This window comes from Neodiprion pinetum, chromosome 6, assembly GCF_021155775.2.
Source record: "Neodiprion pinetum isolate iyNeoPine1 chromosome 6, iyNeoPine1.2, whole genome shotgun sequence".
Taxonomy (NCBI): domain Eukaryota; kingdom Metazoa; phylum Arthropoda; class Insecta; order Hymenoptera; family Diprionidae; genus Neodiprion; species Neodiprion pinetum.
Window position 1 is genome coordinate 2,147,971 of NC_060237.1, and position 26,404 is coordinate 2,174,374.

At 45.0% G+C, this 26,404-nt stretch overlaps 1 protein-coding gene across 2 annotated transcripts in view; it reads right to left on the reverse strand.

Moving 5' to 3' along the window:
• Positions 1 to 26,404, reverse strand: part of CycD (cyclin D) — a 120,977-nt gene that overhangs the window by 29,791 nt on the left and 64,782 nt on the right. Inside the window, exon 4 of one of the 2 annotated variants that reach the window (XM_046630742.2) lies at positions 2,159 to 2,296. In XM_046630742.2, the coding sequence (XP_046486698.1) occupies positions 2,159 to 2,185 (27 nt within the window). In that variant the 5' untranslated portion in view covers positions 2,186 to 2,296. Of the gene's footprint in view, positions 1 to 2,158; positions 2,297 to 26,404 lie in introns of those variants that run through there. The other variant, XM_046630741.2, reaches the window with a different exon arrangement.

Below are 26,404 nucleotides of genomic sequence, written 5' to 3' on the forward strand. Positions count from 1 at the left end.
ATGGGTACGTACATATATATATATATATATATATACGTATACATATATATATGTATAAGCTAGTAATTAATAAAACACATTGTTAAATCTCCCCGAGTCTCAGCTGCAGCTTCTTGAAGGGTTTTGCACGTCGCGTACCCGTCAAAAGACGACAACGTGCATCGCAGCATATGGAACAGTATCTCCTCTTCCCTAATTTCTTCGTGACTCGAAATCCATTCACGGGTCGATTCCTTCGCTGATCCTTGATGAGGACCACGCGACGAAGAAGAAGAAGAGGTTGGAAATAGCCGGAACGACGGGAACCTAGAGAAGCGGATCTTGCAGCCGAGTCGCGAGTAAACGAGAACGATGGTTCTCACCCTTGAAATCTATAAAGACTCGAGTCTCATGGTCGGTAGTTCTGACCAAATACAGCTTTATACGAGTCTCGCCCCTCTCGCGTCCCGGAGTGAAACTTTTTGCGTATTCCACGGGACGAGGACAGCGAAGTCCTCGTCGTCCGAAGGTCGCCGACCGTCGACTCGTCGCCCTCCGCGACCCGTCCGTTTCCTAACCAAATTCCTAGCCTCAAAGGACGAGAGAATCCGGAATTTTTCCAACGATATTTCAAAGGAATTCGGAAACCGGCTGAATATGATACAGCCGCGAGATTTGACCCGATCTCTCGTACTCGCTAGGATTTTTATCACCCGCGGTCCGGGCTGAACAACCAATTTTATCGACTTTTCGTGCGGCAGATGCTCACACGTAATATACACAGTACAGACGACGTCGTTGAAATCTCGATTCTTCAAAACGTATACACTTCGCTCGCTAGTCCTGTGGGATCGAGATTCGAAAGTTGGTCTATACAGGGTCGTCGGTATTAATAGTCGTTAAATTTTCTTCAAATAACTCAAATGCCTCTCAGCCACGCGGCACGACGACGTCGGCGCTGTGTCTATAAAGTGTCAGGAATACACACACGCTGTATACATAGGTACACACGTACACGCGCGTGCAAACGCGAAGGGTGTCAACTTGATTTCTCCACACTGTCCTCCAAAGTCATCCGATACGCTTCGATTTTCAGGCAATCGTGACTCGCGACATATGCTGGGCGCCAAAATAAATTGGCCGATCACTGCCGCCGGCTGATTTACGAAAAATGCAGCGGACTTGGGTAGGCGTGAGGACGACTCCAAGGTTCAGGTCGGGCAGAGGCAGCGCGCAGAGACGAGTACCAACCTACCTACCTTCGTACAGGCAGTCGTGTAACCCTAGGGTACCTTCTTACCTCCGCTGGGAGTTTATCTCGTCCGTTCTTGCGGGCTGCTGGAACGGCGCGCACGGGTACAAAGGAATTTTTATGAGTCTTGTTAGACTCGAGATAAGTTTAAGTGAATGTTCTTACCCCTATTTGTAAAAGTATCTACGTACGTGTATTGTTATCTTAAATGTTCTCGCGCCTTACGGCAGCGCGGCCGTGCTCCACTATGCGCGGGATAAAAACGAGAAGAAGAACGAAAAAGACGAAGAACACTAATTTTGTTCGGTCATGTAGGGTACTATCGGTTCGCTCTAATTACACGGCAAGATCATAACCTTGCAGTATTTTCCGTAAGGTACGTTTGCTTGTTACATTTCTCATGACCGCACGACTTGTAAATCCTCGTTTCTCTTTCGACGAGATGTTGGCGAATAACCCTACGCCGCGAGTCGGTGAAGTTAAAGAATCATCGTCCTATCCTGTCATATTTTTACCAACCGCATCGTAGATCCTTGGTGCAGGATCTCGTGTAGAAGCAAACCAACGGGACTATCGGGACCGCCTATCTCGTGAATGTTGAAGAGGAGGCGGACGGAGATGATTTTTGCAGAAACTCTCTGCGGGCGTGTTATTATTATTAGTATTTTTCCTCATCTGCCGGTTAGAAATAACAGGTCCTACTGAGAACTGGGGACTTAAAACTGATGGCGCTAGGCGCCCGGAGCCCGAGCGGCGAAACGAAAGAGAATCGAGGATCCAGGACCTTCGAAGCCGAACGCAAAGGAGAAACCCTCGAAAGATTGAGAGGCGTGAAATGCGCTTAGCAAATCTCTTCACTGTACAGGTTACCGGCAAACCCGGGGATTTTAGCATGGGAACAAAAAAAAAAAACGCGTATACTCTTACCTGCAGGGTTCTCCAAATTTTCCTCATTCCTCGGACTCTAGGGTCGTGCTTCTCTTCCTAGGATCGGTGAAGTAAGAGGAGGGCGATAATAAATCGAATTCCGAATGACCTGCCAACCTCCCGAGCCTTCTGCAAAAACTGGAACAACAAAAAACAAAAAAAAATAGTAGATATTACATGAGAAATAATTCGACGTGCTGGACAAAATTTTATTAAGCCCTGAATATGCGACCGTCTGCAAGAAGTAACAACTACCGGTCTAGGTTAAATTAGATAAGTTGTACCTTATACCGGTAGAGAGGAGCAGAAATGACCGTTTGTTGAAAATAACATAATAGATTCGCGAGTATTGAAACGGCAGAGTTATTCTGTTGCCGAGAGCAACGAGACGCATGAATGCTGATGATTCATAAATATGTATTGGAGGATATACCGAGAGGGGTAATCGCTCAATTCATTGTAGGAAGGATAAGTAATCACCTATATCAAAGAGTGCGCGTGAGGCGTGGTTCGGTTTTTATGTTAATTGGAAAGTGGCGCGCTCTGCGTGTCCGTGCATCGTCTCGCGATGAAAATATTCAAGGAAAGAGGCAGGGCAGGGTACGATCCTTGATCTAATGACACTCCGTGCAGCGTACGACGTGCAATTTGTCAATTACTTCGATCTGCAACTTTGACCACATACGGATGCTCGAAAACCGCAACGCGTACCGTCGTCGACAGCTTCGACAATTTAGCCATTCGTTAGGTTCAAGTGATCGGAACGTTTCCCTACAAATTGGTTAAACTCCGCGATTTTGTCTTGTAGGTACATGGTCGGTGCTGCAGTGGTTGGAAAAATGAGAGAATCTGAATATTTTTTTTTTTTTGAAACCACAGCGGGTTCGAAAGCTGATCACGATCGGAACACTGGAATTCAGATTTCAGTATCACTACACGATGAGACACGATACGTTTGAAGAATATGAAATGTCCCGCTGAGTACGGATGAGAAAAACCAGGATTAAAATGTAAAAAGATAAGCAGGAAAACAAAAATTACAGGGATGGACTTGGGCGAGGGGAGGACGAGCAAGGTACTCATTTCGAATCGAGGTGGTGGGTGTAACCGACGTGCATCTTGACCTACGCAGCGTGGTCCTGACCTGGCCTATACGGGCCTCGTCTCTATCAGAGAGGTTACCGCGCGTCAGCAATCGGGATGACTTTAGTTATTAATCGTGAGCCGTAGAGAGACAGAGAGAGACGAAGAGGGAAAAAGGGCTCAAGAACGGCGGCGAGGAACGCGCCTAGCTCGAAGGCTAACGACGAGAAGAGTTTTTGGTTTGTATCGCGCGCATCTGTTTGAGATGCAGCCAGGTTATTCGGTGAGAAATCTGGTTCTCGAACGCTCTCTTGGAACGCCTCGACTTCGACGCGTTGTCTTTCCAGAGATGTCACCGCACCCCCCGACTCGAGGATTCTCTCTCCTCCTCGTTCCTCTCCTCTACCTCTCTTTGGATTGCACTGGCGAATGCAGGCGGGAAGAAGGAGAAACCGACTGACTGATACCTTGGCACGTTCGGTGCTTGAAGGAAAGATGGAGCAGCAGGTAAAACCGAAGTACAGTGATACGTTGTTTCGGTAACCACCGCGTTCATCGGGCTTTCGACAGAGCAATTTCAGAAAGATTCGCAGATCCGCTAACACGGTTATCAAAGTGTTCCTACGGATTTATCGTAGCAGGTACAACGTCGGGATTAAAAATTGTTGAAGCTTCTACAGGGCGTCGAGATTGAATAAAAAGAGGGCAGAGAGCCGAGAACTATGAAGAGATGTTTCACCGCAGCGTCGTGATAAAGCGCGATATTTGATGCCTTATTAAAGGTCTCAAAGGTCCGATTTATTACACACCGAAGCGCCGGTGCTGAGATGAGAGAACGCAATGCGCTATACGCCCAACTAAACTCTATCCGTACGCACCTACACGCGCACAATGCGCCGGGAGGATAATCATCTCAGAATTCTTCTCAACGTATCGGTCGAAGGGGCGTCAAAGGACCACCATCCAGATAGGGATGAGACAGGCCGCGCTTTCGTAATGAGAAAACTTCCCAATCGCATGCATAGTTCGAGGATATAGTGGAAGTCAGGGCCAGCCGCTGCCGGCGAGGAGTGAATAAGAACTCCTTTCCTGTTCCTTCGTTTCTTTCGGTTTCGGCTTCAGGGTTACCTCGGGATTCAAAGGATCCTTTCGCCTGGGGGTTTCACTTTTGCTTTTCCTCCTTTAGTCCTAGATGCTTGTGTTCGCGAAGGGTAGAAAGAATCTCGATATACGCGGCGAGAAGAAAAAGAGCAGATTTTTGTTCAAAACTGCAGGAAAAGAGGAAGAAGTCAGGTTTTCTGGTAAACACAAAAAAAAGAATACTCACAACAACTATATTTGTCACTATAAATATAGCAGATTTTACTTTGCACGCATCGGTTTTCACGGTTTCTAGAATAAATTCTCCATCTCGCGGAGTATATTTTATAAAAAAACAAAAACCTAACGTGTTCCTCTTTTCCTGCAGTTTTTTAGTAAAATCTGCTCTCTCATTTTCTTCTTACCGAACACTCCTTCGAAAATACTCAGCGGGATGTTTTCCACTTTGCGAAGCACGCCCGAGAACGCGGCTCGGTAAATAATCCGAAAACTCAGCGTACCCGGCGTCTAAAACAAGGAATAATTAATTTGGCCTTTGGCCACGCGGCGTCTGATCCCCGCAGCGGCAGATAAGTCTGAACGCCCGCATGATTAAGGAGAGCACGACCGGAGCACTGGATCCCCAGAAGATGCGGTTCCTCGCGGCGAAACTCATACGCGGCATTAAATACACCCACATATCCAGGGTAACGCGGCACCGGCACGTATAACCAGAGACCCGCGTGCGAACGGCGAAATTTTGGCGTTTCGTTCTCCTCGCGTGCGGGGACAACGAGAATCGTTCGCAGACCACACACGCCAGGGTTTCGACGTTTCCTCGCATTGCCGCACTCGATTATTATACAGCGAGGAAATTTTGATACGTAGAAATGCGGGCGCATTAAAAGCTCCTCCGAGTCTCACCGGGATCACGTTTGAACGAACATACGTCATATTTATACCCTGTGCAGGGAGCGCAGCCTGCAGCTTGCTTCTCTTCCCAGAATTACTTCCTCGACCCCGCATACGTGCAGCCGACGTTGTGGGGATGAGGATGGCCGGTATAAGGTACACTCGCAACACTCGCATCTCCGCGTGCTATTTATCTTACACACGCCGGCGCGCGTTCGCGTATCTTTGTCGCGCACACACGCGCGTTTCTGCCGCCTTCGCCGAGTTTAACCAGGCGTGCGTGTGGGACACAAGACGCACACTCGCTTCGACGTCTGCAGTGCCGTCTGCCGTCCTCCTTCCAGCCGCGCTGCAGTCGGAGAATGCGAAATTCTTGACCCACCCACCTGCGTTGGATACCTGCGTTATTCTGCGATATTTGGTGGTACGCGATCCTCGGCGGTCGTTCACCGTCCAACCGAGTAGCAGCGCCGTGTGACGTAACTAATTGTTTCTTGAGGTCGTTCGGTCCACTCGTCGCGATTTATGCAGATTAGATTATCCCGGAAATTCGTGATTCGTTCGCAAGTTTACGCTGCGTGTAATTACACGTACGCACGTGTATCGCGTTCGAGCGCGGTGTGCGATGCAAGTTTATCGAAACAAGTCGATCCGACTCGACGGATTTATCCTCTCATTGAGATATAACCGAGCGAGCGAAAGATGACGACGATGGTAAAGCGTTGACCTCACCCCGGATGCCGAAGACTGCAGGAGTCCACGTTCCCAGAGGATGAATGTTTTGAACAGGCTCTCTTTTCCACTTGATAAATCTATTCTCCGTACGTCCTGAAGTGATACGGTAAGCTGGGTAAAAATAGTCAAGGTACCTTACGTGCCCTGGAAGCGAGTAGCTGCTGCGGCAAAGATTACTCGAATGAATCCTGACCGCGGTGAAGTATAGGATACCTTAACTCGACAATGGGGGTAATTTGTCAGTGTTTAAAATTCGCTTTGACTTCGTACGTTTCCACGCAAGGTTCCACGCGAGTACACAGGCTACGTCCACCCTTCTGCCGCGCGGCGAAGCTTTTATCGACTTCGATGTGGGTCGCGGAGTCAAGAGGTGCAACGCTGAACGTATCGGCTTCTTTACTTGCTGAGAATTCTTCCAGTACAATATTGTATACCTACGTCTACGTACGTGCACCGGTAACAACGCGCGTGTGTGACGTTAGGAAATATGCGCTTCTCGCGCAAGCGGCCGGGATTCGCTTACAACGCGCATTGTTTCACGTTGACTCTACCAAGACCACGTACCACTACGCCTGCATATATTTCCCCGCGAAGTTCCTCGTGGAGAGAGAGAGAAAAAAAACAAAAAATTAAGTAAAATAAAATGCGTGCACATGTAATAACACCGTAGTCCGCAGGCAGGTATCACTCGCGTTATACGTACACCGCAGCTCTCACCTCACATACCATCGGTCCTGTCTCGCATCGAGTGATACACTTACACCGCAGATCAACATTCTGATCGTATTTCAATACCCGTCAGCTACCGCGTCAAATACCCTTTTTTGGTTTGTTTTTTTTCACCTGCATTTTTATCCTCGTACCCACTTTTGTCCATTTGTTTATTTACTTTTTCACCACGACGGTTTTTAGGGGCTTGACATGTTGGGACGGAAGAAAGGATTGGATCACACCGCACAGGATACTCGAGATATGTATTTCGAGTACTAAAAAAACGAACGTATGTATTTATTTATTTTCTTTTTTTTTCTTTGCAAAATCACTCTTCGGGCCTTCGAAAGGAAAGCCTCCTCGTTTCCCGAAGAGAAAAGAAAATTTCAGTACAAACGTAAACGCGTAATTTTCGAAACGAGGCCAATGTGGTCGGAGCACTGAAAAGATGTGTAAATATAATAACTAGGAGAGAAAAATAGGCTTCCTATATCAGAATGGGTCGACCTGAGCGTGTAATTATCATGCACGTTATACACCGCAGAGTCCTTTTCCGACGCCCAGATAAAACTCCGAACGTTGTGTGATTACGTTGTTGCAAGCGTTTACAGATTAATAGGTTAGTCCACCGGAGCAGGAAGTGGTCACCATCCGTCACAGGAACGTCAAATTTCTAATTGCCTCACTTTCCGCGACTATTTAGCACTGACTTGCTGTAAATTTTATCACAATAATTTTGTATCACCGTAATTATACGAGACTTATGCCTTGTGCCTGCGGTAATTTAATTTCTCAGCATGTTCGATCATATATCCGATATAAACGATTATTTTCCTCTTACGGTATTTATACGTTACTACGCGAATGCAAGAGTGTAACTTATTCTGATAAAATTGTGAAAAAATGTTGCCGAATGATGAGAAATTTATCCAAGTGACCTAATTCCAGACTTTAGTAAGCAATTCTCGGCGTTATAATTATGTAGGTACACTTATGTGTAAAATATCCACTTGTATATCTGTAACGACTTCCTTCCGTGAATGTAAAATATAACAGTGCCCTGCCAGCGACCGCGGCAGCAGCAGAAATTTAGATAAGCATAATCAAACGTCGAAAAAACCGCAACATAATCGTGTGGTGAATTAATCGGCAACTAGAGACATAACGCAAAGGTCCACCGGGAGATTTAGAAATTCTCTGGTCCGAAATAAACCGCTAGGGAGAAGTTATAAACTTTGTCGTGTGTATATATATATATATATATATATAGGAATCAAAGAACCGCGTGTACTGTAATTGTATATAATAAAAACGGAGATGTTTTTTCCTTCGTCTCATCCTCTGAAATTTTTGGACATCGAGGAAAATTTAAACTTGACGCATTATCCATCCAGCTAATACGGTAGCTCAATTGAATAACGTTGAATATTTTCAGCGTGGTTTGTAACGCAACTTTTGTCTCTTTTATCTTTACCCGGGCACTCGTGTACCTAATATGTAACACACGATACACCAGAGTGTGAAACACGCTTGGTTTTGCGTACCTGTAAAAGTGCATACTGACCAGCGTGGTTCTACGAATTCAAACTTACAACCGGACGTGGCGAATTTGACAATATTTATATTACGTTATAGCATATACATTTGTGCCCGCACGCGGAGCAGCATGTGCAAATCTTCAGGTCACGATTTCGACTTGTATTATTATACATACACATGCCGTTACCGCTACATGTAATGGCAGCGGAGTTGCCGTTGAATACATGCGTCCAGATCCACGTTCGCGCTATGCACAGCTGTCGTAATTAATCGGACGAAATTTTAATTCCGACAATTATTCACGCATTTTTTACTCATCGTTCCTCCAGCCTTGTCGTTTGACTAATTTCGCCCAATTATGCCTGATTTTTCACACGAGTATGGTGATTTTTTTCAAAGCGTATAATAAATAAATAATACACAAGTCGAGGCTCGCCAATTAATTCGTCGAAAACTTGGACGTTTTGTATATTTATTTCAAAGTATTTCCCCCCTCCGGTCACGTTTGTTAATATCTATGCACTTGCGGTTCATTGTCTGAGATTTCTTTGCACGATAAAATTTCGTGAAACTTCGCTGCACGCTATATATAATATTGAAGGTAAATATATCTGGACTGGAGTCTTGTGTCCACGGTGTTTTTACGCATGTGCGTATTTGTTGTGCATATTATGGTTCTACTACTATACGTATTATAATGTAACGCGGGAGAGAATTTGTATGTATGATGTACGCTAGCGGTGGGCGGTGACGTAATATCCGGCGTGTCGTTTTTCGCGGCGAGTGTAGTTATAATCGCCTGTTGCAGAAACGACGACGGGACGAAATCCTTCTACGCCCACACAACGTATCTCAAATTCACGGGTAGGTACGTTTCCTTCCCCCCTTTGTTCCGCTGCTATTTAGGCTTTGTTACATTGTACATTAACACAGTACACCTCTTTGCTTTCAAGTGTATTTAATAAAAGATGAAAAAGAACGATATAAATAATAAAAAAAGAAATAACGGCGTAATCGAAGGGCACATCGTATAATATGCAAGCAATTGGAATCAAATAACTGCAAGTGCGAGTTAAAAAGAAATAATAATCAAGTGGAATCTAAACAAACGAAAGAAATTGTGTCATACGACGCGAGATTGATAGAAATGACAAATAATAGTAGAAAACAAAAGTACACTGTTAAAAATTCTTGTGCGAATTCACCATAAATTTAATAATTTACAACACCGTTTGGCAAATGAAAATACACAGTGATTCGTGTAGCTGTACCGAGTTTGTAAATTTGGAAGCTGACTTCGTGAATCGAGAACTCTTTTGTACATTTAAATGTGCAGTAAATTCGCAATAATTTTTGACAACGAAGAACAAAAAAACTAACAAGAAAAAAAAAGCCCCGGGAATAAGAGGGAGGTTGCAAGTTCGCCCTTGTTGCGTAATGGCGGAGGAGGACACGCGTTGCGTGGAGGAAGCAACGCGGCTAGATGAGCGGGTAACAGGAAGGGAGGTTCATTCATAAACGCGAAGCGAGGCGTCAATGGATGCGCCTTGGGTGGGAGTCGATGGGACGGGGCAGCATCCCGACTCACGCTTGACAGAATGCACCGCATAGCACACCGGCAGGCTGCAGCGCTGCAGCGAGAGGAGAGAGAGAGAGAGAGAGAGAGGGAGAGGGACGGAATACCGGCTCTCTGCCTCTGACATTCTGACCGTATCTCCTCCTCTCGAAGAATTTCTCAGCCCTACCCAGGAAGGCGCCCCGCGGTGGTACCTTTCTTTTTTCCCCCCTTCTTTATGTATTTGGATACATAATGTATGCGCTGGCCGGTTATCGCGTCCACTTTCACGCCCGATATCTTATCATTCCTGTACCAATCGGACCAATTTTCATCTCAATTTCCACTTCCGAATTGGAGGAAAGCAAAAAGGAAGGAAAGAGACGAACGGTACGAGGATAAGAGGGGTTCCAGTATCGAAGATAGATAATGTTTGGTACGGTTATACTGCGAGATCGTCGCGGGTGGGGTATAATTTTTATAAAATTGTAGAGAAAACTATTTTTTACAAATTTCCTGATACGGATTGTTTTTTTTTTTTTTTCCATATCGATAAACTCGGTTTAAAGTTTACTCGCAATTTCGGAAAAGTCGTCGCAGCTTATAATTATCATTAATAGAAATTAACGTAAAAGTGCCAATACTCGGTTAAAAAAATATCCTTAAACACATTAAGTTTGTCAATTTTTTTTTTCGAAATTGCGAGGAAATGCAAAGAAAAGAAGGAAGAAGTTGGGGAGGAAAACGAAAATGCAGGTTAGTTCTGTCGGGTGGTGAGTTACTGAGTATTGCTGTGTATATAATATATATATACACGTACAGGAGATTCCGAGAAGATGCTTCTAGTTGGTAAATTAGACCCTAGAAGAAGAAGAAGAAGAAGAAGAAGAAGAAGAAGAAGAAGAAGAAGAAGAAGAAGAAGAAGGAGAAGAAGGAAGAGGAAGAAGAGGGAGGAGGAGAAGAATGTTAATTGGTAAGCGCGGGCTCCCCCGGCATAGAGGTCATTTTCACCTGTCAGGCTTTGAAAGAATTAACGCTGGAGTGAAATCATTTCTGTTATAGACGTAAAGTATAGAATTATCCTATGGTTAAGGGGTGTTTCGAGTGATGAATACCCCTCGAACACGCCACTTACTTATACTATTAGTCAGCTGAATCGAGTTGCGCTCTGTATAACCATCGTATAATCTGTTATTTATACGTAGAAATTGAACGAATCGAAGACAGGCTGTTTTGTCAAGTAGGTAAGTGGACAATTTTCGAGTTTGAGAATAGAAAAGAATGCATACCCAAAGACAAACGGAAAATAAAGGAAAAAGAGAAGAAAAATAAATATCACGTAAAAGTTGAGAGCAATTTTTCTGATTCGTTAATAACAAGACGAGGCCTGATGGGAGAAAAAAAACTGAGGGATCGAGTGAAAAAGTTTCCTCAAAGTTTAATAAAAACCTAGCCGCACGTAGGTATTTAAGATGGTCGTAAACCATCGCACGTACACAACGAGAAATTTTTCTCCTCGTTCTTCTTCTCTACGCCTGGAATACAAGCCTGTATGCAATATACATATGGACATATTATTGAAAGAAAAATATAAGAAAATGAGCTCGAGACATGATTTCAGTCTAAGTAAGCCTCTGGACACGTGTTCCTTATCCCCTGTACAGTGTATAATATCTCTTCGCGTTGGTCTTCTCGCCGGCATTGGTCGCCGGCCCGATGCACATGCCAGCTAGTATTTTATGCTCGATCCTCTTCTGCATATCCCGTGTCTCCTTCTCTCTCCTTCTATCAATAGAAGCGCGGCGCAAGACTGCGGGGGACAGACCAAACGGCGATATAAAAAATTAGAAAACGAGAAGGGAACGAAGAAACAGCAGCCGTGAAAAAAGAAGTAGAAGCAAACGGAGCGACATTTTTTTAACATTACAATGTGTAACATTGAAGAATAAAAAGTAAGAGAAAGAAAATAAACTTTCCTCCGTTAGGTTAATGCATATCGTGTTGCACTTTCTCTCGTTAAAACACGTTTGTAAACTGGCGCATTTTCACGTATTGTTACGACATATGTAACGCGATGCGCTGTACGTACGGATAATGTACCCTATATATGCACACGTTTATTATCCGAGTATATTTCCGCTTATCGCGCAAACTCAGACGCGGCGCCCAGACCCAATTTTATCTGCAGACCCTCTCGTAGGTGTGAACGGAGTCAATGCAGGTGGGATACAGCCGGCCGCAAGAACCCCTCAACGAAGCGAACGGGATTTCGAGTTACAATCGGTGCGGAATGCGGCGTTGGATATCGGGATTGGATAAACGGAGGCGAGGCGAAAGAATCGGTCTGACAACTTTGCAAGCGCGGCGCGCGCGGTTCCATCACTTTCAAATTCAAACTTATCAATTTTTCGCGCGAGTCTTGCAACTGGCTGGAGTCGAATGACGTAACGCCGAGACGCAGCGCCGCCGGCGGAAATCGACGGTACTAGTCACAAGTCGTGAGATATTCCACAACGTTTCTGATACAACCTCGCGTTATCAGGCGTCGAATTATCTGCGTGTATGATCTTACGTGCGGGTCCAGAAATATGCGGGACCGTGAGATTCTGGTTTCATGCAATTGTTCGCAAACGCATATAAGGTATAGACAGGTGGTGTGAGATAACTTGGACATATTTTGGTCAGCCTCGCGACGAGAGTAACGATCGTAAAAGCGAATGACGTATCGATTGTTGGATGAATCGTATTTGTACGTGTGTACAAAAGTGTGGTAGGTGGTTTTACCAGTTTCCGGAAATAGATCGATGCTCGTTGTCGCAACGAGACATCAGTTTCTTGGAAATGTTTTTCTTCTTACACAGCATGGTTTCAATCACGCGTTTAATAAATATCAAATTTTCCCGATCTTTGCAACGATTTATAATCCTTCGAGTTGGCAAAATGCTAGAATAGATGGAAAAATGATGCCGGCCTGTGATAAAATCTTACGCCACTGCAAATGACAAAATTCCCTACATAAATATACAAGTCCACCAACGGAACGTTAATCAATGGTAGATAAAGAAAAAAAAAAAGAAGAAAAGAAAAGAAGTCTTCGTTGATACAGATATATCTACTCATATACACCGCGAATGATGACAAACGGTGCAGAAGGCTTACAGGTATGTTATCGATATTAGATACGTGATTAGTGTAGAACGATAAGAAGTGGCATAATTAAATTTCAACGAAAGAATGCCGATGCGTTCACATTTGCTTCTGGTCATTAATCATAATACATGATGCAGGGGGTTAGGCGTATCTAGTTGAAGAAATCTATACAGTTAAGCTCATGCGTTATAACCTGCGTTGTAAATCGTTAGCTGCTAGCAATTATACCCACGGTTGATAATATATACACGTTTGCATTTCGGAGTTGGCACACTCTTAAAGATGCAATGATTGTGGAGAGATTTCAAAGGTATGTCTGTACGTATGTATAGTATGTATACGTATGCACGCTTATTATCACGCTAGAATCGTGTGACTCGTGAAATGATTAGGTAACAAGAAATTGGTTCAAGGCAATTGCGCAATCGTTGGCCAACAGACGAAATTCTCGTATTCATTCGACGAGCGTCTACTTCAGTTTTCGGCTTTTCCTAATTTTTTCTGCCAACCTTACGTGGCTATTTACCGGAATAAATAGCTGCGATTCTGAACTCACTTTACATTGAGTCTCGACGAAAGTTGAAATTTCAAATTTTGCAAATTATAGCGTTAACTTTACATAACTACAATTTTTCTCTCAATAGAAGCTTTCAGAAATCGCTGAGTCGAAGACGAATGAATCCAAGGATCAGCATTTATCGTCTACAAATGCATCGAAGTAATCGAGACAATCCTTGTAATATACGATGATATGTAAGGGTCACGTATGCATAAGAAACAGAATTCTTCGGTTGTACAGTCTATATATATGTGCTTTGTAAACGGCCACAGTCATACGTAATAATTGCGGCGGGTCGTGAACTTCATCTATGATCCAATGATCCTCAGTTTCATTCGCGATTGCGTATCATTAACCGTTTTCCTGTTTACATACGTAGGTACGTGCGTTATATGTATACGATATTTTCACTATGATAAAATTAGCTGGAAAGCGACAAGCGCGTGCCTATCGCATAACGATTTTCGACGAAAGTCTAGATAACTTGTGCTAATCGTTACACATATGTAAAATACGTATATGCTCGATACATAATAAGTATAAATATGCGCACTTAGCAGTTAAGACAGCTTCGAATCGATTAAGCTTGTACATAAAATAAATCGAGCGCAACTTTCCGCTTAATTGAATACCAACAGATCGTGTAAGCATATATCTATGTGAGCATTCAAACTGTTTCGTTAAAATATACGTCAATTTCGTAACATATGTATACGTATCTAACATATATATATATAACTTATAACGTACATTACGAGCGTTCCAAGAAGAGTTCAAACAATAATTTATGTCAGTGTCAAATACAGATGTTGGAGAAATAATATATAAGCGTAAAATAATTATTGATGCAATGGATGTACAAATTTGCAAACATAATATTCGACGAACTTTAACGGAAAATCACCTAGGATTTAATATTTTTCAGCTCGTCACAAATTTTCGTATATCCTTTTCGGTGACTGACGCGTAAAGATATATTGTTACATTGTAGCTTATAACATTATTTGCACAACGGTAATCGCTCGATTAAGATATTAGAAGGCAATTATAGTTTAAAACCTGCTTCTAGATGGTAGAATTCTGCCAAAAGGTGTAAGAAATCGAAAAAAAAAAATGTGGTCGAAGATACTAGGTGACGAAGAAGAAAAGATCAAACTATTCAGAAGCGGATTATCGTTTTTAACATTTTTAGGAAAAATTTTACAATCAAGATGCCTGTATAAATAACGAACCTGAAAGTTTTCTCACAGTGACAAGCCGCATACGGGCTCCGAGTAATAAGATAAAAACAATTACGACCGTGCACCTTATTATAATTTCTATGATAAACGAGTCGGAAACCCCTCGACATGGAACAGATGACAGTGCATTTGATACGCCCAAACATTCTTCTCGGCTTCTCGAGGGAACAAAACGCGTCCGACGTACGCGCTGCGTTCCCGTGCATTTAAAAAAGCCCAACTCTCTCATGTCGTGTAAGAATGGAGTATAGGACGGGCCGTCTATACATCGTCGATGTATCAACCGGCCAGCAGCGGAGCGTATACAAAATTATAAAGTATTAGATACCTATAAATTTCATTATTTTATGACTGTATAATTTTACTCTTTTTCTTCGGTTAGTTTGATTTTTAATTATATTTTTTTCGACTGTTTTATTTACAAACCGCGACGTTCGATCGACGAAATTGCTACTTTTCGACCGCTAATAACCCTCCGCAATTTTGTATGTAAGAATGAAAAAAAAAATTGAAAAAAAAAAAAAAACGAGAAAAGAATGTTTAAATAGCAACTAATATTCTCACGGTGCTGCAGCGCACGTGTAGCGAAAAATCCTCGGTTCATATTCACAAGTTTAAAAAATGCCACTGATCGATCCGAAGCACATTCCATATAATTCAATACCAACGGAAAGGTTAATTTCGCGGCAAAACTCGTTCTGCACGACGCGGATCATCGACTCGATATCTTTTTATTTCCATAATTTATTATCAAACATATTTTTTATCCCTCCATCTGTATTCAACTTTACTTTGTTTTGCCTTCAATGACATTTATCGGTATATACACGTATAATATAGTCAATATTAATTGAGAGGATACAAAGTTGCAGAAAAGAAATGAAGAAACAGAAGGGAGGAAGGGGGGGGGGGGGGGGTAGAGAGAGAGAGATAGAAAGGAATTCTTCAAATATTCTGCCCATAAAACGAACAGAGAAATATTACCGCGGTCAACAAGTTCGCTCAATAAACGCTGCAGGCTGCAATCGTATGTATACATAGTATATATACATACATCTGTTTACTGTAATACCTATTTGTATATTTATGGAACGAAGGCGTCCGAGTTTATCTGCGATTTTTCCGGATGAGGATTAAAGATAGGAAAAAAGACGTCCACTTCCGGTCTGCGGGCGCGTTCCGATCGCTTTATCTCCCCCTCACTTTCCGCCACTGCAATCCGAGTGAGAAGATTCCTTAAACGGTTCCGCCGAAAAAAGATGTAGAATTAACCAAGCGAAAGAATCGGGCCGAGGAACAGTGTAGAAAAGAGGCAGCCCTTTAAACACCCGAGTTCGAGAACTCGAAGAGCGAAGGTTTTGTGTTTCCTGTCATTCGACGTGGCCGGAGAGAAATCTGCCCTCGACGCGTACTCTTCGGCGCAGACAGGCCGCTCCGGGACTCCAGAAAACGAGTCTTGAACCACACCCGAAACAACGTCGGGGGGAAATTCCGGAGGAATTCAGATGCCGACGCGTCTCGTATTTTCGAATTTAATACACCCGACGCCGGAGCATCGCCGCGAGTTCACCGCTACCTTGCACCGTTTCACAGACTTGCACAGGAAACGCGCGATTTTCGCAAATTTTCAAACTTTTTACACCCAGGCGTGTAACGGAAAAACCGAACGGACGTTTGACAAAAGTACAAGGAGGACGACGAAAGTGTACAATGGAAGACCTGGGTGAAATCCGAAAGGAGAGAAAACGAGACAAGGGCTGCAGGTCTCAGGCAGAGACGGCGCTTAGCGTTTAAATTTATTGCAAAGGACAAAGCTCGTTAGGGGAGAAAAACATTCCTCTCCTTGAAAACGCCATTTTCCAAGAACGAACGAGAAAAAAACGGGCCCTTATTTCTTCGACGACCGCTTCACTAACCGCGGCGACTGGTCCCTGCATAGTAGAACTCCTTGGGAGGGATTTAACTGTGGGAAAGGCAAGCATACCTATTCCACGGTCCTCCATAATCTATCGGCGATTTCTTTGACACCCTGAAAGTGTTAAAACCCAAGGAAGGAAATATCGGTACACGAGTTGTGTACCGTTGTACGCGACTCGACGAAGCTAACTCACACTATCCTTAATTTGCGGACCGCTATTGTTACTCGAATTTTCCTAATACACTTTCTAATTCGCCGTGACGGAATTTACCGAGAGGAGGAATTTAGAGAGAGAGAGAGAGAGAGAGAGGCTTTTATTTAACAATGTCGTGGAGCGATGAGCCCCCCAAGGACAACTCCGATGTACGAGAAAGTACATAAAAGATATAAACATTTAAAACAAAGTATATAATAAATTCGAATTAATAGAAAATAGAGGATATCCAAAAAAAAAAGAAATAGGAAATAAGGCATGAGGCATGAGTGCTTTTCATTTAATTGGAAGAAGTTCTTAGGCTGTCTAGATAATTTCGCAGTTTTGACTTAAAGGTATCTGTAAAAGATGACTCCTGAATGGAGATAGGCAACGAGCTCAACAGACTAGAATCAGACACCTGAAACTGCTGACAAAAATACCAATTCGCCAGAAATGTAGCGAGGACATTGAACAAAGAAAATATCAAAAAGAAATGTCCCCAACAGCTGAAGGGAGCCATCCAAGCGTACGTAATACGGGCTGATATGTTCAGATTTTCGGACGTTAAATATGAACGTAACACAAGAGTTAAAGGCACGCTGTAGCTTGATTTCCAAACCAGAAGGAGGAGAATATAAGACAAGGATCAACCCTTGTAGAATCACGCACAACGTTTTTAACGTTTCACGTGTCTGCAGTGAAATTCAATTTTTGTCGGGTCGAAATCATCATATTCATATAATATATACTTAGTTTTCGCAAGCTCCTGAGAAAAGCGTATAAATTTTCAAAACGTAGTTGCAAATCACCGTAATTTTCAATTGAAAGAAGGTGAAATCACAAAGAATATGGCTCTTTACTTCTGTACAACCGAATTTAAACTCTGATTCAGTCTCCTCGACAAGTATTATACTTAATTTCGTTTTGCAAACGGTATTATAATTTTTTCGTTGACAGTGTAACCGACGGAAATAGATTCTTGTGATAGCATATTACAAAATAGATCGAAAAACCTTTGCTTGTGCGTGAGGGTAAAAATTGAAGTAAAGGTAAAGAGAAATTCTTTGTTTTTCTTTTTCAAAAGTGAAAGTCGTACGTGAGGTTGAAAACATGCCCCGCGTATAGTTCGTTCCAAATATTTGATTTTCCTGTGTCCGTCAGTCGGAGTCTCCATGGGATTCTGGGACAAGTGTATGTAAGTCGGCACGGGTACGTTGGGTTCCACCTTGCACTTCGTATCCCCGGGTTCTTCCTCTCCCCCGTGTATTTCTTTTCTCCTGCTTCTTCATCTTCCCTGAATGTTTTAAATATTTTAAGCACGCATGTACACTGGTCGTGTATCGCGTTCCCCGGGGGACGACGACGTTATACGACGAGTGGACGTTCAATATTTGAGACCTAGGGTAAACAGGCGCCGCCGCCGCCGCTGCCGCCATTCGTCCGACGAGGATATCACGCGCCGCGTTCCCCCTCGAATGCCATAAAAATTGTCCTATAAGTAAAAAAGTTGAAGCACCGGTAAGTCCCGAGGAAAACAAAAACGCGTATTGTTTCTTCGGTCCGGCAATCGTGATTTTTCGAAAATCTCGGACCATTTTTTCCCACCAAAACTGTACAACACGCAATTTTCACGAGGTTCTTCTATACCTGGATCCTGCACAGACTTCCCGGAATGCGGAGGAGAATCATCCCCCAAAAGTGGCCGACTCCCAAACCTGCCGGGCTCATATTTCTTCGTCAGCCGGTTTCGCGCAGCTCATCGTCAGCAGCGGTATCTCGATGCGTCCAATTCTTATACCCTCTTCATAGGCACCCATAACGTTCAGCGCGTGAAGGTCTCACCGCCTTGTTACCGCCGCCCTCCCGCGACGGCCGGGGAGTCGAAAGAGCCGAAGACGAGGCGAGGGAGCCGGACGTGGAATGAGTCTGCTGCTTTCGTCCCGGAGGTGCGAGCGAGACGGAGGAGGGAACGAAAGAGCAAATTGAACTCCGTGGCCCAAAGGCAAGAAAAATAAAGGGGCGGCTGGTCGGTAATTTAGCCTTTATCAGAACTTTGCCGCGATACTCCTTGTACGTTACATGTGTGCGTTCCTCGACGTCGCGCTCGCCACGGGCTCCCTGCGAGAGGATCACCCACCACCACCACCTGAAGCCTCGTCCCTTCGCTCACCGCCGGCACTTCGTGCGGCATATGTACCTAAATTCATATTGACCAAGGCTGCGGTGCGTCTTCCTCATCCGTGTCGATGATCGTTCCTCCTCCACCGAGCGCAATCAATTACAATCATTCGTTGCTAAGTTTGTTTCTGCGACAACCGCATACACCGTGTTCAACATTAGTTGCACCGGTCAGTAAGAATTTTGAGTCTGGGTTCTAGATGTAAAATTTCGATTTCTTCCACGTAACTAGTGAATGAAAATATAGTTTTAATATATAAAGTTTGTTTTTGTAGGAACCAGAACGATGTTTCGGAGTTTAAGGAAGATTACCTATTTTATCAAACATTTATTGTAGATAACGGTTGAACAGACTTCGGTTTTGCATTTAAATCAGTGTCGTTCAAGAATAATAATTAATAATAAACTGAAAATGTAAAAGAATTGATAAACAAAGTTTAAAAATTAATATTTTTCGTACTTCTTATATTTTCGTACGGACTTTCTCGTATCAAACCCCAGACGTAATCTCCCCTCATGCTCTCATTAAACTGCCCCTGATAACGTTAATAACGATAAAGTCCATCGCATCTTGGTGAAAACGTTTTCCCTTTTCTTCCTCACAGGCACCCATATTAGCTATGAACCAAAAACTTGAAGACTTATTTATCACTGTAATAAAGATAAAAACAAAATTCATAAGCAATAAACAAAGGTTTTCCATTTTTATTCGATGCATAGAATCGAAATTTACTTATCTCAACAGAAACTCGAGAATTTTTTGTTTTTTAGTCGACTCGTGTTATCTATTGATCAGAAATATCGTCGAGCTGCCGGCAGAACCAACGTTCCTCACGTAGGTGTGTAGACGCTAGTTTCGGAGGTTTTCGTTCCTCCAAGTTTCACAAATTGCACGAATCGCGTTTCTGACCTTTACCCTGCACCACCGCAACCTGCGCGTGGTCGATTTCCTCAACGATTTGAACGAGGAACGGTCGTAACGGTTTTCGGCATTTCCCGGAGGTAACGAAGGGGGTATGAAGAGTAAACGCGGCGTAGGTCGTAATTAATATTCTCATTTGGATAACGACGGCTGGGTTTTATTGCATAGACACAAACGTTACGGTACGCAAGACGGCGTGCACGAAGAAATGAGTCAGCTTTTGGTAGGCACAATCAACTCGGCCTGTGGAAGACGCGTGACGTCGTCTGTAAGTTTAAGATAATGGTTGTGGATATGTTTTGAGCGGTTGCGCGTGCGTCGAGCATGGGAAAAGGCCAACAGATTCATTGACTCCTGGGTCCGTCAGCCGCGTTCCGTGTATCTCCTCGCCTTGTTCGTCTTCGTCGTCGTCAGGGTTAGGGTTAGGGTCTCGTTAGATTGGCGTCTTCTCCCCCGGTTAAACAAGTTTTATTACTTTCAAACTAATTGTTTCCCTTCCACCGTCCTATTTATAGACCTCGTCATCCTTTTCCTTCTTCTTCTTCTTCTTCTTCTGCTTCACGTAATTCCTGTCGCACCACCACCCTTACTCCTGCTGCATACTCCGAATTGAGCAATTAACTCCGTCTCCCGTATGCGGCTCATTTGTGTATACCTAGACGCTGCATTTTATATTGTTAATTATAAATATGCCGGACGTTTAGTCGGTTGTTGAAACTCGTATTAACGAATTACGTAAATTGACGCCTTTCCCTGTAGAGATCTTCCACCATACATGGCTTGTTCGAAATTGCCGCGGGATCGCTGCACATGCCAGGCATCACGGGGTTCTTCACTGTAGCACGTAACTTCGAGGTCTTCGAAGTAGAATTCCTCCTACAAATCCACAAGAAGTATTTACCTCACGGCGCTGACTGATTATAAACCTGGTTATGTCTGCCGTAAGTCCTTCGTTCTTCAAAAATACTTAAACATCTACGTATATTTCTATGCGACAAGTGTAATACCCGAAACAAACGCTAAACAATCAGCATCATTGGAACGCGGAGTGAAACGTTTAACGCGAAGGAACGACAGTTTAATGTTTAACGAGAGAGTTTTATAATCACGACAGAAAATTGGACATTTGACCGGCCGCAAGTCCGACGTTATGTACACGTCGTCAACTAAAACTAACACATGGACGCGTGTTTATGCTCGTTGCTGTTACGGACGGCGGAGGATCGGGGGACGGAGAGACGTGCAATTTCGCGAATTGTACGCCTCGAGCAACTCGAGTTCTCCACCATGGCGAGCGAAGCCGCGGATGAAGACAAAAGGAGAATGAACACGTACACTCGGACTGCCGCTGTCGCTGGGAGACGCGAACGGAGAAGCCGATCCGAAGAACGACAAAGGTCAGCTTCGAGGGCGAATCCGCGTCTCGGGTCCGTCCTTAATTAAGCTCGCGACAGCTCTTTCCTACATGCGAAACGTGAGAACGCGATTCCTCGAGGGAGGGCGCCATGTTGTAACCCACGGCGCCGAGGCCCAAGATCGACGTGCGCCACAGTCCGATGGAATTGGTTTCCAAACGTAGTCGAGGAAATGTTGAAATCTGAAAGGAATTAGCAAACTCGGAGTATCGTTCGATAAAGCGACGCTTTACTTTACGTTTCGACATCCGTTACGCGACGGTTCTCTCCCACGCGTTCGTGATTTGTCTGTGAACAACATGCGACAGGGGTCGGTAGTTGAGAATGGTCTTGTAGAAAACGGTGGCGTCATGGAAAACCGTCCGAATGATGGATCGAGAGAGAAGTCGAAGAGCGGAGGAGTGCCGACGACAGGAGGGGAAGAACGGAAGAGGGACACAACGAGGCGATTCGAAAGAGCACCGCCGCTATCAGCACCACTGCACCACCTACGCCCTCCGCGCGCACGCGGTGTATAACCGTTGGAATATTTTGATAGGCTCGGAACGGAGTTGCTTCGTTATCAGTCCCTCGGTATCGAGGGGAGAAATTTAAGGCCAAACGAACGCCTTTCCTCTCCTCACCGTATCAACTCATCCGTGAACGTCCGGCCTTGATATCGGCTGACCTTTGTCGGGCGCACTTCCGACCTGTCCCATAGACAGCGGCCGAACTCGACCGGAAAACGCGCCAACGGAGGGGAATCTCTGATTTCAACGGCAGTTGGTACGGGCAGCACAAGAATGATTCCATTTCGGGGCCCCGGCTGACGAGCCGGAGAGGAAAAATGAGCCTGCAGTCTGGGTCCCGCGCTCTTTATTTTCTCCGGACAATCAGTCGGCGGGTCCGGTTCGGAGGGCCCGAAGGACCTCCACGACGTGTCCAGGGAGGTCCTGCGCGTTCGGCCGACTCTCCTCCCTCTCCTGCGTCGACTCGCCGTCTCTCTTGTTCCGCGTGGTGTTTGGAGATGGCTGGATGGTTGGTCGGTCGTTGTGCGGCGGCGGTGGCCCGGCAACCGGGACTCGCAGGACCATCACACAACCCCGTAAGCCGGTCGGCCCGTAGGACCGCATTCCTTCCCGGCTGCACGGACGCGCGGTTAGACCGTGGGGGCAAGGCAGGCGGAAGATGGAGGCGGGATGAGAGTGCGGTGCGGTGCGGCAGCTACGAGAGGTCCTGGAGGAGCTGCCGGGATATAGAGGAGCGACGCGAGGCACGCTCGCCTAATTAAAACGCGTTTCGGGAAGTTCGCGGAACCGTCGGACTTGCCGGAGAAAAGGCATAAAAAAACCCATGGCGAGAAGAAGAAATTGTGGAGGTGCGGTGAAAAACTCTTCCAACCGATCGCGGCGATCGAATGATTGTCAATCACCACGTACGTAATCCAGATCAGGTTTTGTATCGATCCGGGGTATTTAGCGTAACTACCTGGATGTTTTGCTCCTATGCATCACGGGACTTGTTTCATCTCAGCGGCGGCATTTATGGCGCGCTGGGTCAAGCGCCTCTGGGTTATGTCAGTTCTTTTCTTACGAACCCCGATCTTGTTACGGACTCGTCGCCTTGTTTTGATCACTTCTTTCGAAGATTCCGTCCACCCGATAGGGCTTATCTTCGTCTCTTTGTCCTTCCCCCGTCCACCTTTCTTCCTTCCTTCTCGATCTCCTCCTCGCATCGATATACTTCTTCTTACGCAATGTATGCTTTCGGTATTCGCCGATGATACATCTGCATTTAATACGGCAGCTTCGCACCTAACTTTACCTTCACGCACGGTATGAAGTCGAAATCAGATATCCTGCGATAATCAATTTTCATACCTTGTTCTTGCGATTATTTATACCCCGTGTTATCTTCTGGCTTCGCCGGTATCCAGTATCTGAGTTCAGCATCGCAATACAGTCGCTGTTCAAGTAACAGATACCCATCCCTTTTGTGCAGCAGGGTTTAAATTTCTTTCATCCATTTTCCTATCGTCTTGACGTTAATGACAAGTCAAACATTTTGCCTTTATTGTGTTTTCGCCATACGTTCACGAAGTATACGCGATTCCCGTGAAGCCAGTCGCGGGAAAGTGTTCACAGCGGAATGATGTCTGGTCGAAAAATCAAGTTCAACCGTATACAATTATCGTTTTAAACAGAAAATAATTACCCAATAGAAAAGATCACGACATTTCTCGAGAAAATTCAAGATTGATTTTACGACGTGTGTCACGAAGGCTCGAGATGTATGTACACATCCATTTGGTATGTTTGAAGATCCTTCGAATCTTCTTAAAACTCCGTAGGTACAGTACCTCTTTCACGCGATGCTGGAGTACTCTTTTATTATTTCTTTCCTTCCTCCACATCACGCTCGCAGTCGTCCAGGGACGCAACGTATTTTATTTCTTATACACCCGACAAAAAAGCTCTTTCTCACGACAATTATCACGGCAATTATCACCGTTCAGGGAGACACTGGCGTTCAAGTTGGCACCTTTCATAACCACAAGAATACATTCCCATTACTGCAACACCTCCGAGTACCTACCTACTTGTTTGATGCTCAGGTGGCTGTGCAGCATTTCACGAAACTTGCGACAAACTCTTTTCACGAACCATAAAACCAAGATGTATAAAGACACTCGCCGCGGAGGCGGTCGTAGTCCTTGTGCCTCCTCAGCCTTGCACCTTTATATCTATTTCCGAGACAAAGAGCGAATAATTTCGCCTAGCATTGAATGAGGATCCACCGTCTGCGCGCATAAATTTTCCGGTCACCGAGGCACCGATTTTCAGCCTCGCCTCATCCGCTGCGCCGGTATATTCCGCATGTTTGTCGCTGAGCGCCCAGACAATTGAATACACATTCAAGCTTGTAACAGTTTGCATAATTCGAGAATACCTCCGGGCGGTTTCCCACCGCCTCTGACGATCCGGTTGGTCCAGCGGACGAGGAGGATCCGGCGTAGGTGGTTCTCCGGCAAGCCTGGGTCTCGATCCCTTTAATCCCTGCGTCTCCTTGGGGGGCGCAGGAGATCATCGGGACACGGAGAGCAAGGATCGACGAAAAACTGATCGACAGATTATCGGCGATCGTGGATCATCGCGGTCGGCGTCTGATTCTTGGCCAATAAAGGGAGAAACGAGCCTGACGGAGATTCCAGGAAGTATTTCCATAAATCAAAGCACCGCGGCACCAGCAGCACGCCCTGCACACCTAGACGAACCCAGGCATGCAAGGTTTGCCACCGTTGCCACTACCTACCATCGGGGCTGTAAACGTGAAACGTGATGTTTTACGACTCTCTTCCCCTGTGCCAACGTGGAGTGCCGCACTTCTCGGTCTCACTCCCCCTCCGTGTATCTCGCTCTCTCTCTCTTTTACAATTAGAGAAGCGCGGTCTGCGCAGCGAGAGGAAAGAAGAAGTAACCCAAGGCAAGAAAAGCGACTGACGTCTGACAACGATTATAGTTAAATTGCTGACCGTGAATATTTCCTTTCCTCCGCTTCTTTCTTTCATCTTCGTTTTCCATCCGTTTCCACACGCCCGCCCCGTTGAAACTCCCAACAACGCGTTGGCTTATTAACGATATTATATACGATCGGCAAATTCCGTCGTCGTCGTCGTCGTAATAGTGTCATATTTTTTTTATTATTTTTTTTTTTTTTTTTTCATTCCCACAGTAAGTAAAGCGTCGCGAGGATGGTTGAGCTCAGTGCGCCAGGAGCGCAGTGAATCACCTTGCGAAGGTGGGACGAGAGGCGAGTTTGCCGCGATGCTGTGGAGCAGATCGAGTGTGCGAGCGGGATGCCAGTTTGTCTGTGTATATGGACCGCATACCACGTCCTCAGCCTCCTTGTCTCACAGCTCGAAGCTGCTCTCTCGGCGCGCGGCGTGCCTGCAGACCTTTAAACCCATCTATGTGTAAAGATTCGCTATTTATGGTCCAGGAAGGCAGACGGCCGAGGAGCCAGACCGCGACGACGCAAAGCGACAAGGACACTCGTTCAGGAATAGAATTCTCCTCCTTAGTCCCGCGAAAGTTCAAAGCTTCTATAATCGGTTTTTACCACAACCGTACGAATACTCGCCAGATCCGCGCTGCAGGGTATTGCAGGTAGGTATAAACTCGACGCCAGACTTTCCGCCTCAATTTAACCGGTCCACTTTTTTACCTCATGCTCAACGATTTCTGCTGCACCAAACTCATCGGTCTTCGCTTCGTGCCGCAGAGTAGACGCACATTCTCTACACTTGACTTTGTTTTCCCAGAAACTCTACTCAGTCGTCGGTGCAAGGATTTTGGCCCCAGATACTGTTGTAGAAAATGAAAAGACCGAATTACACGGATCCAAGTGTTCAGCCGTACGTTCCCGGTGGTTCGAAAAAGAAAAGGTATCCTAATATTCAAAGTTCAAACTATTCCCAGAAATTTAATTAGGCACGGGAAGTGAGTGAAGACAGGATAGAACATTTTTCGTCAGAAGCCACTTCAACCCAACAGTTGAAGCGTATTCGCGCGCACACAAACACATACAAGAGTCACAGTCGATCGACTAGGACGACCTAAGAACACGAAGAGAAAAATCGATTAAAGAGTATCGTGAAGGGATAAAGAAAGTAGCAGATAGGTATGCATCCGAAAGAAGGATGACTATGTCGTAACGATGGCGACCGTCCGCGACCAGAATCACCGGGCATAACGAACCTGCACCGGTTTGATTCTATCGAACAAGTCGTAATTGTATCGACATCCGCGAAACATTCCAGCGAGAAGATCGTCGTTGAACCGGATTCGGGCAAAACGATGATGCGATTCAAAACGGCCTAACTCGGAGTGTAGGTGAGCGTGCGTGGTGACGGTTGGCTGTAGTCCTGATTCAAGTTCCGTCCGAAGATAACCGAGCGTCGTGCCGAGCGGAGCCGAAACGAACGCGAACGGTTTGAATTTGAACGTTGAAGCGATGGAGAGTCGTATCCGTGAGTGCGCTCCTCTCCTTGTGTTGCGCATGTAAATAACGAAC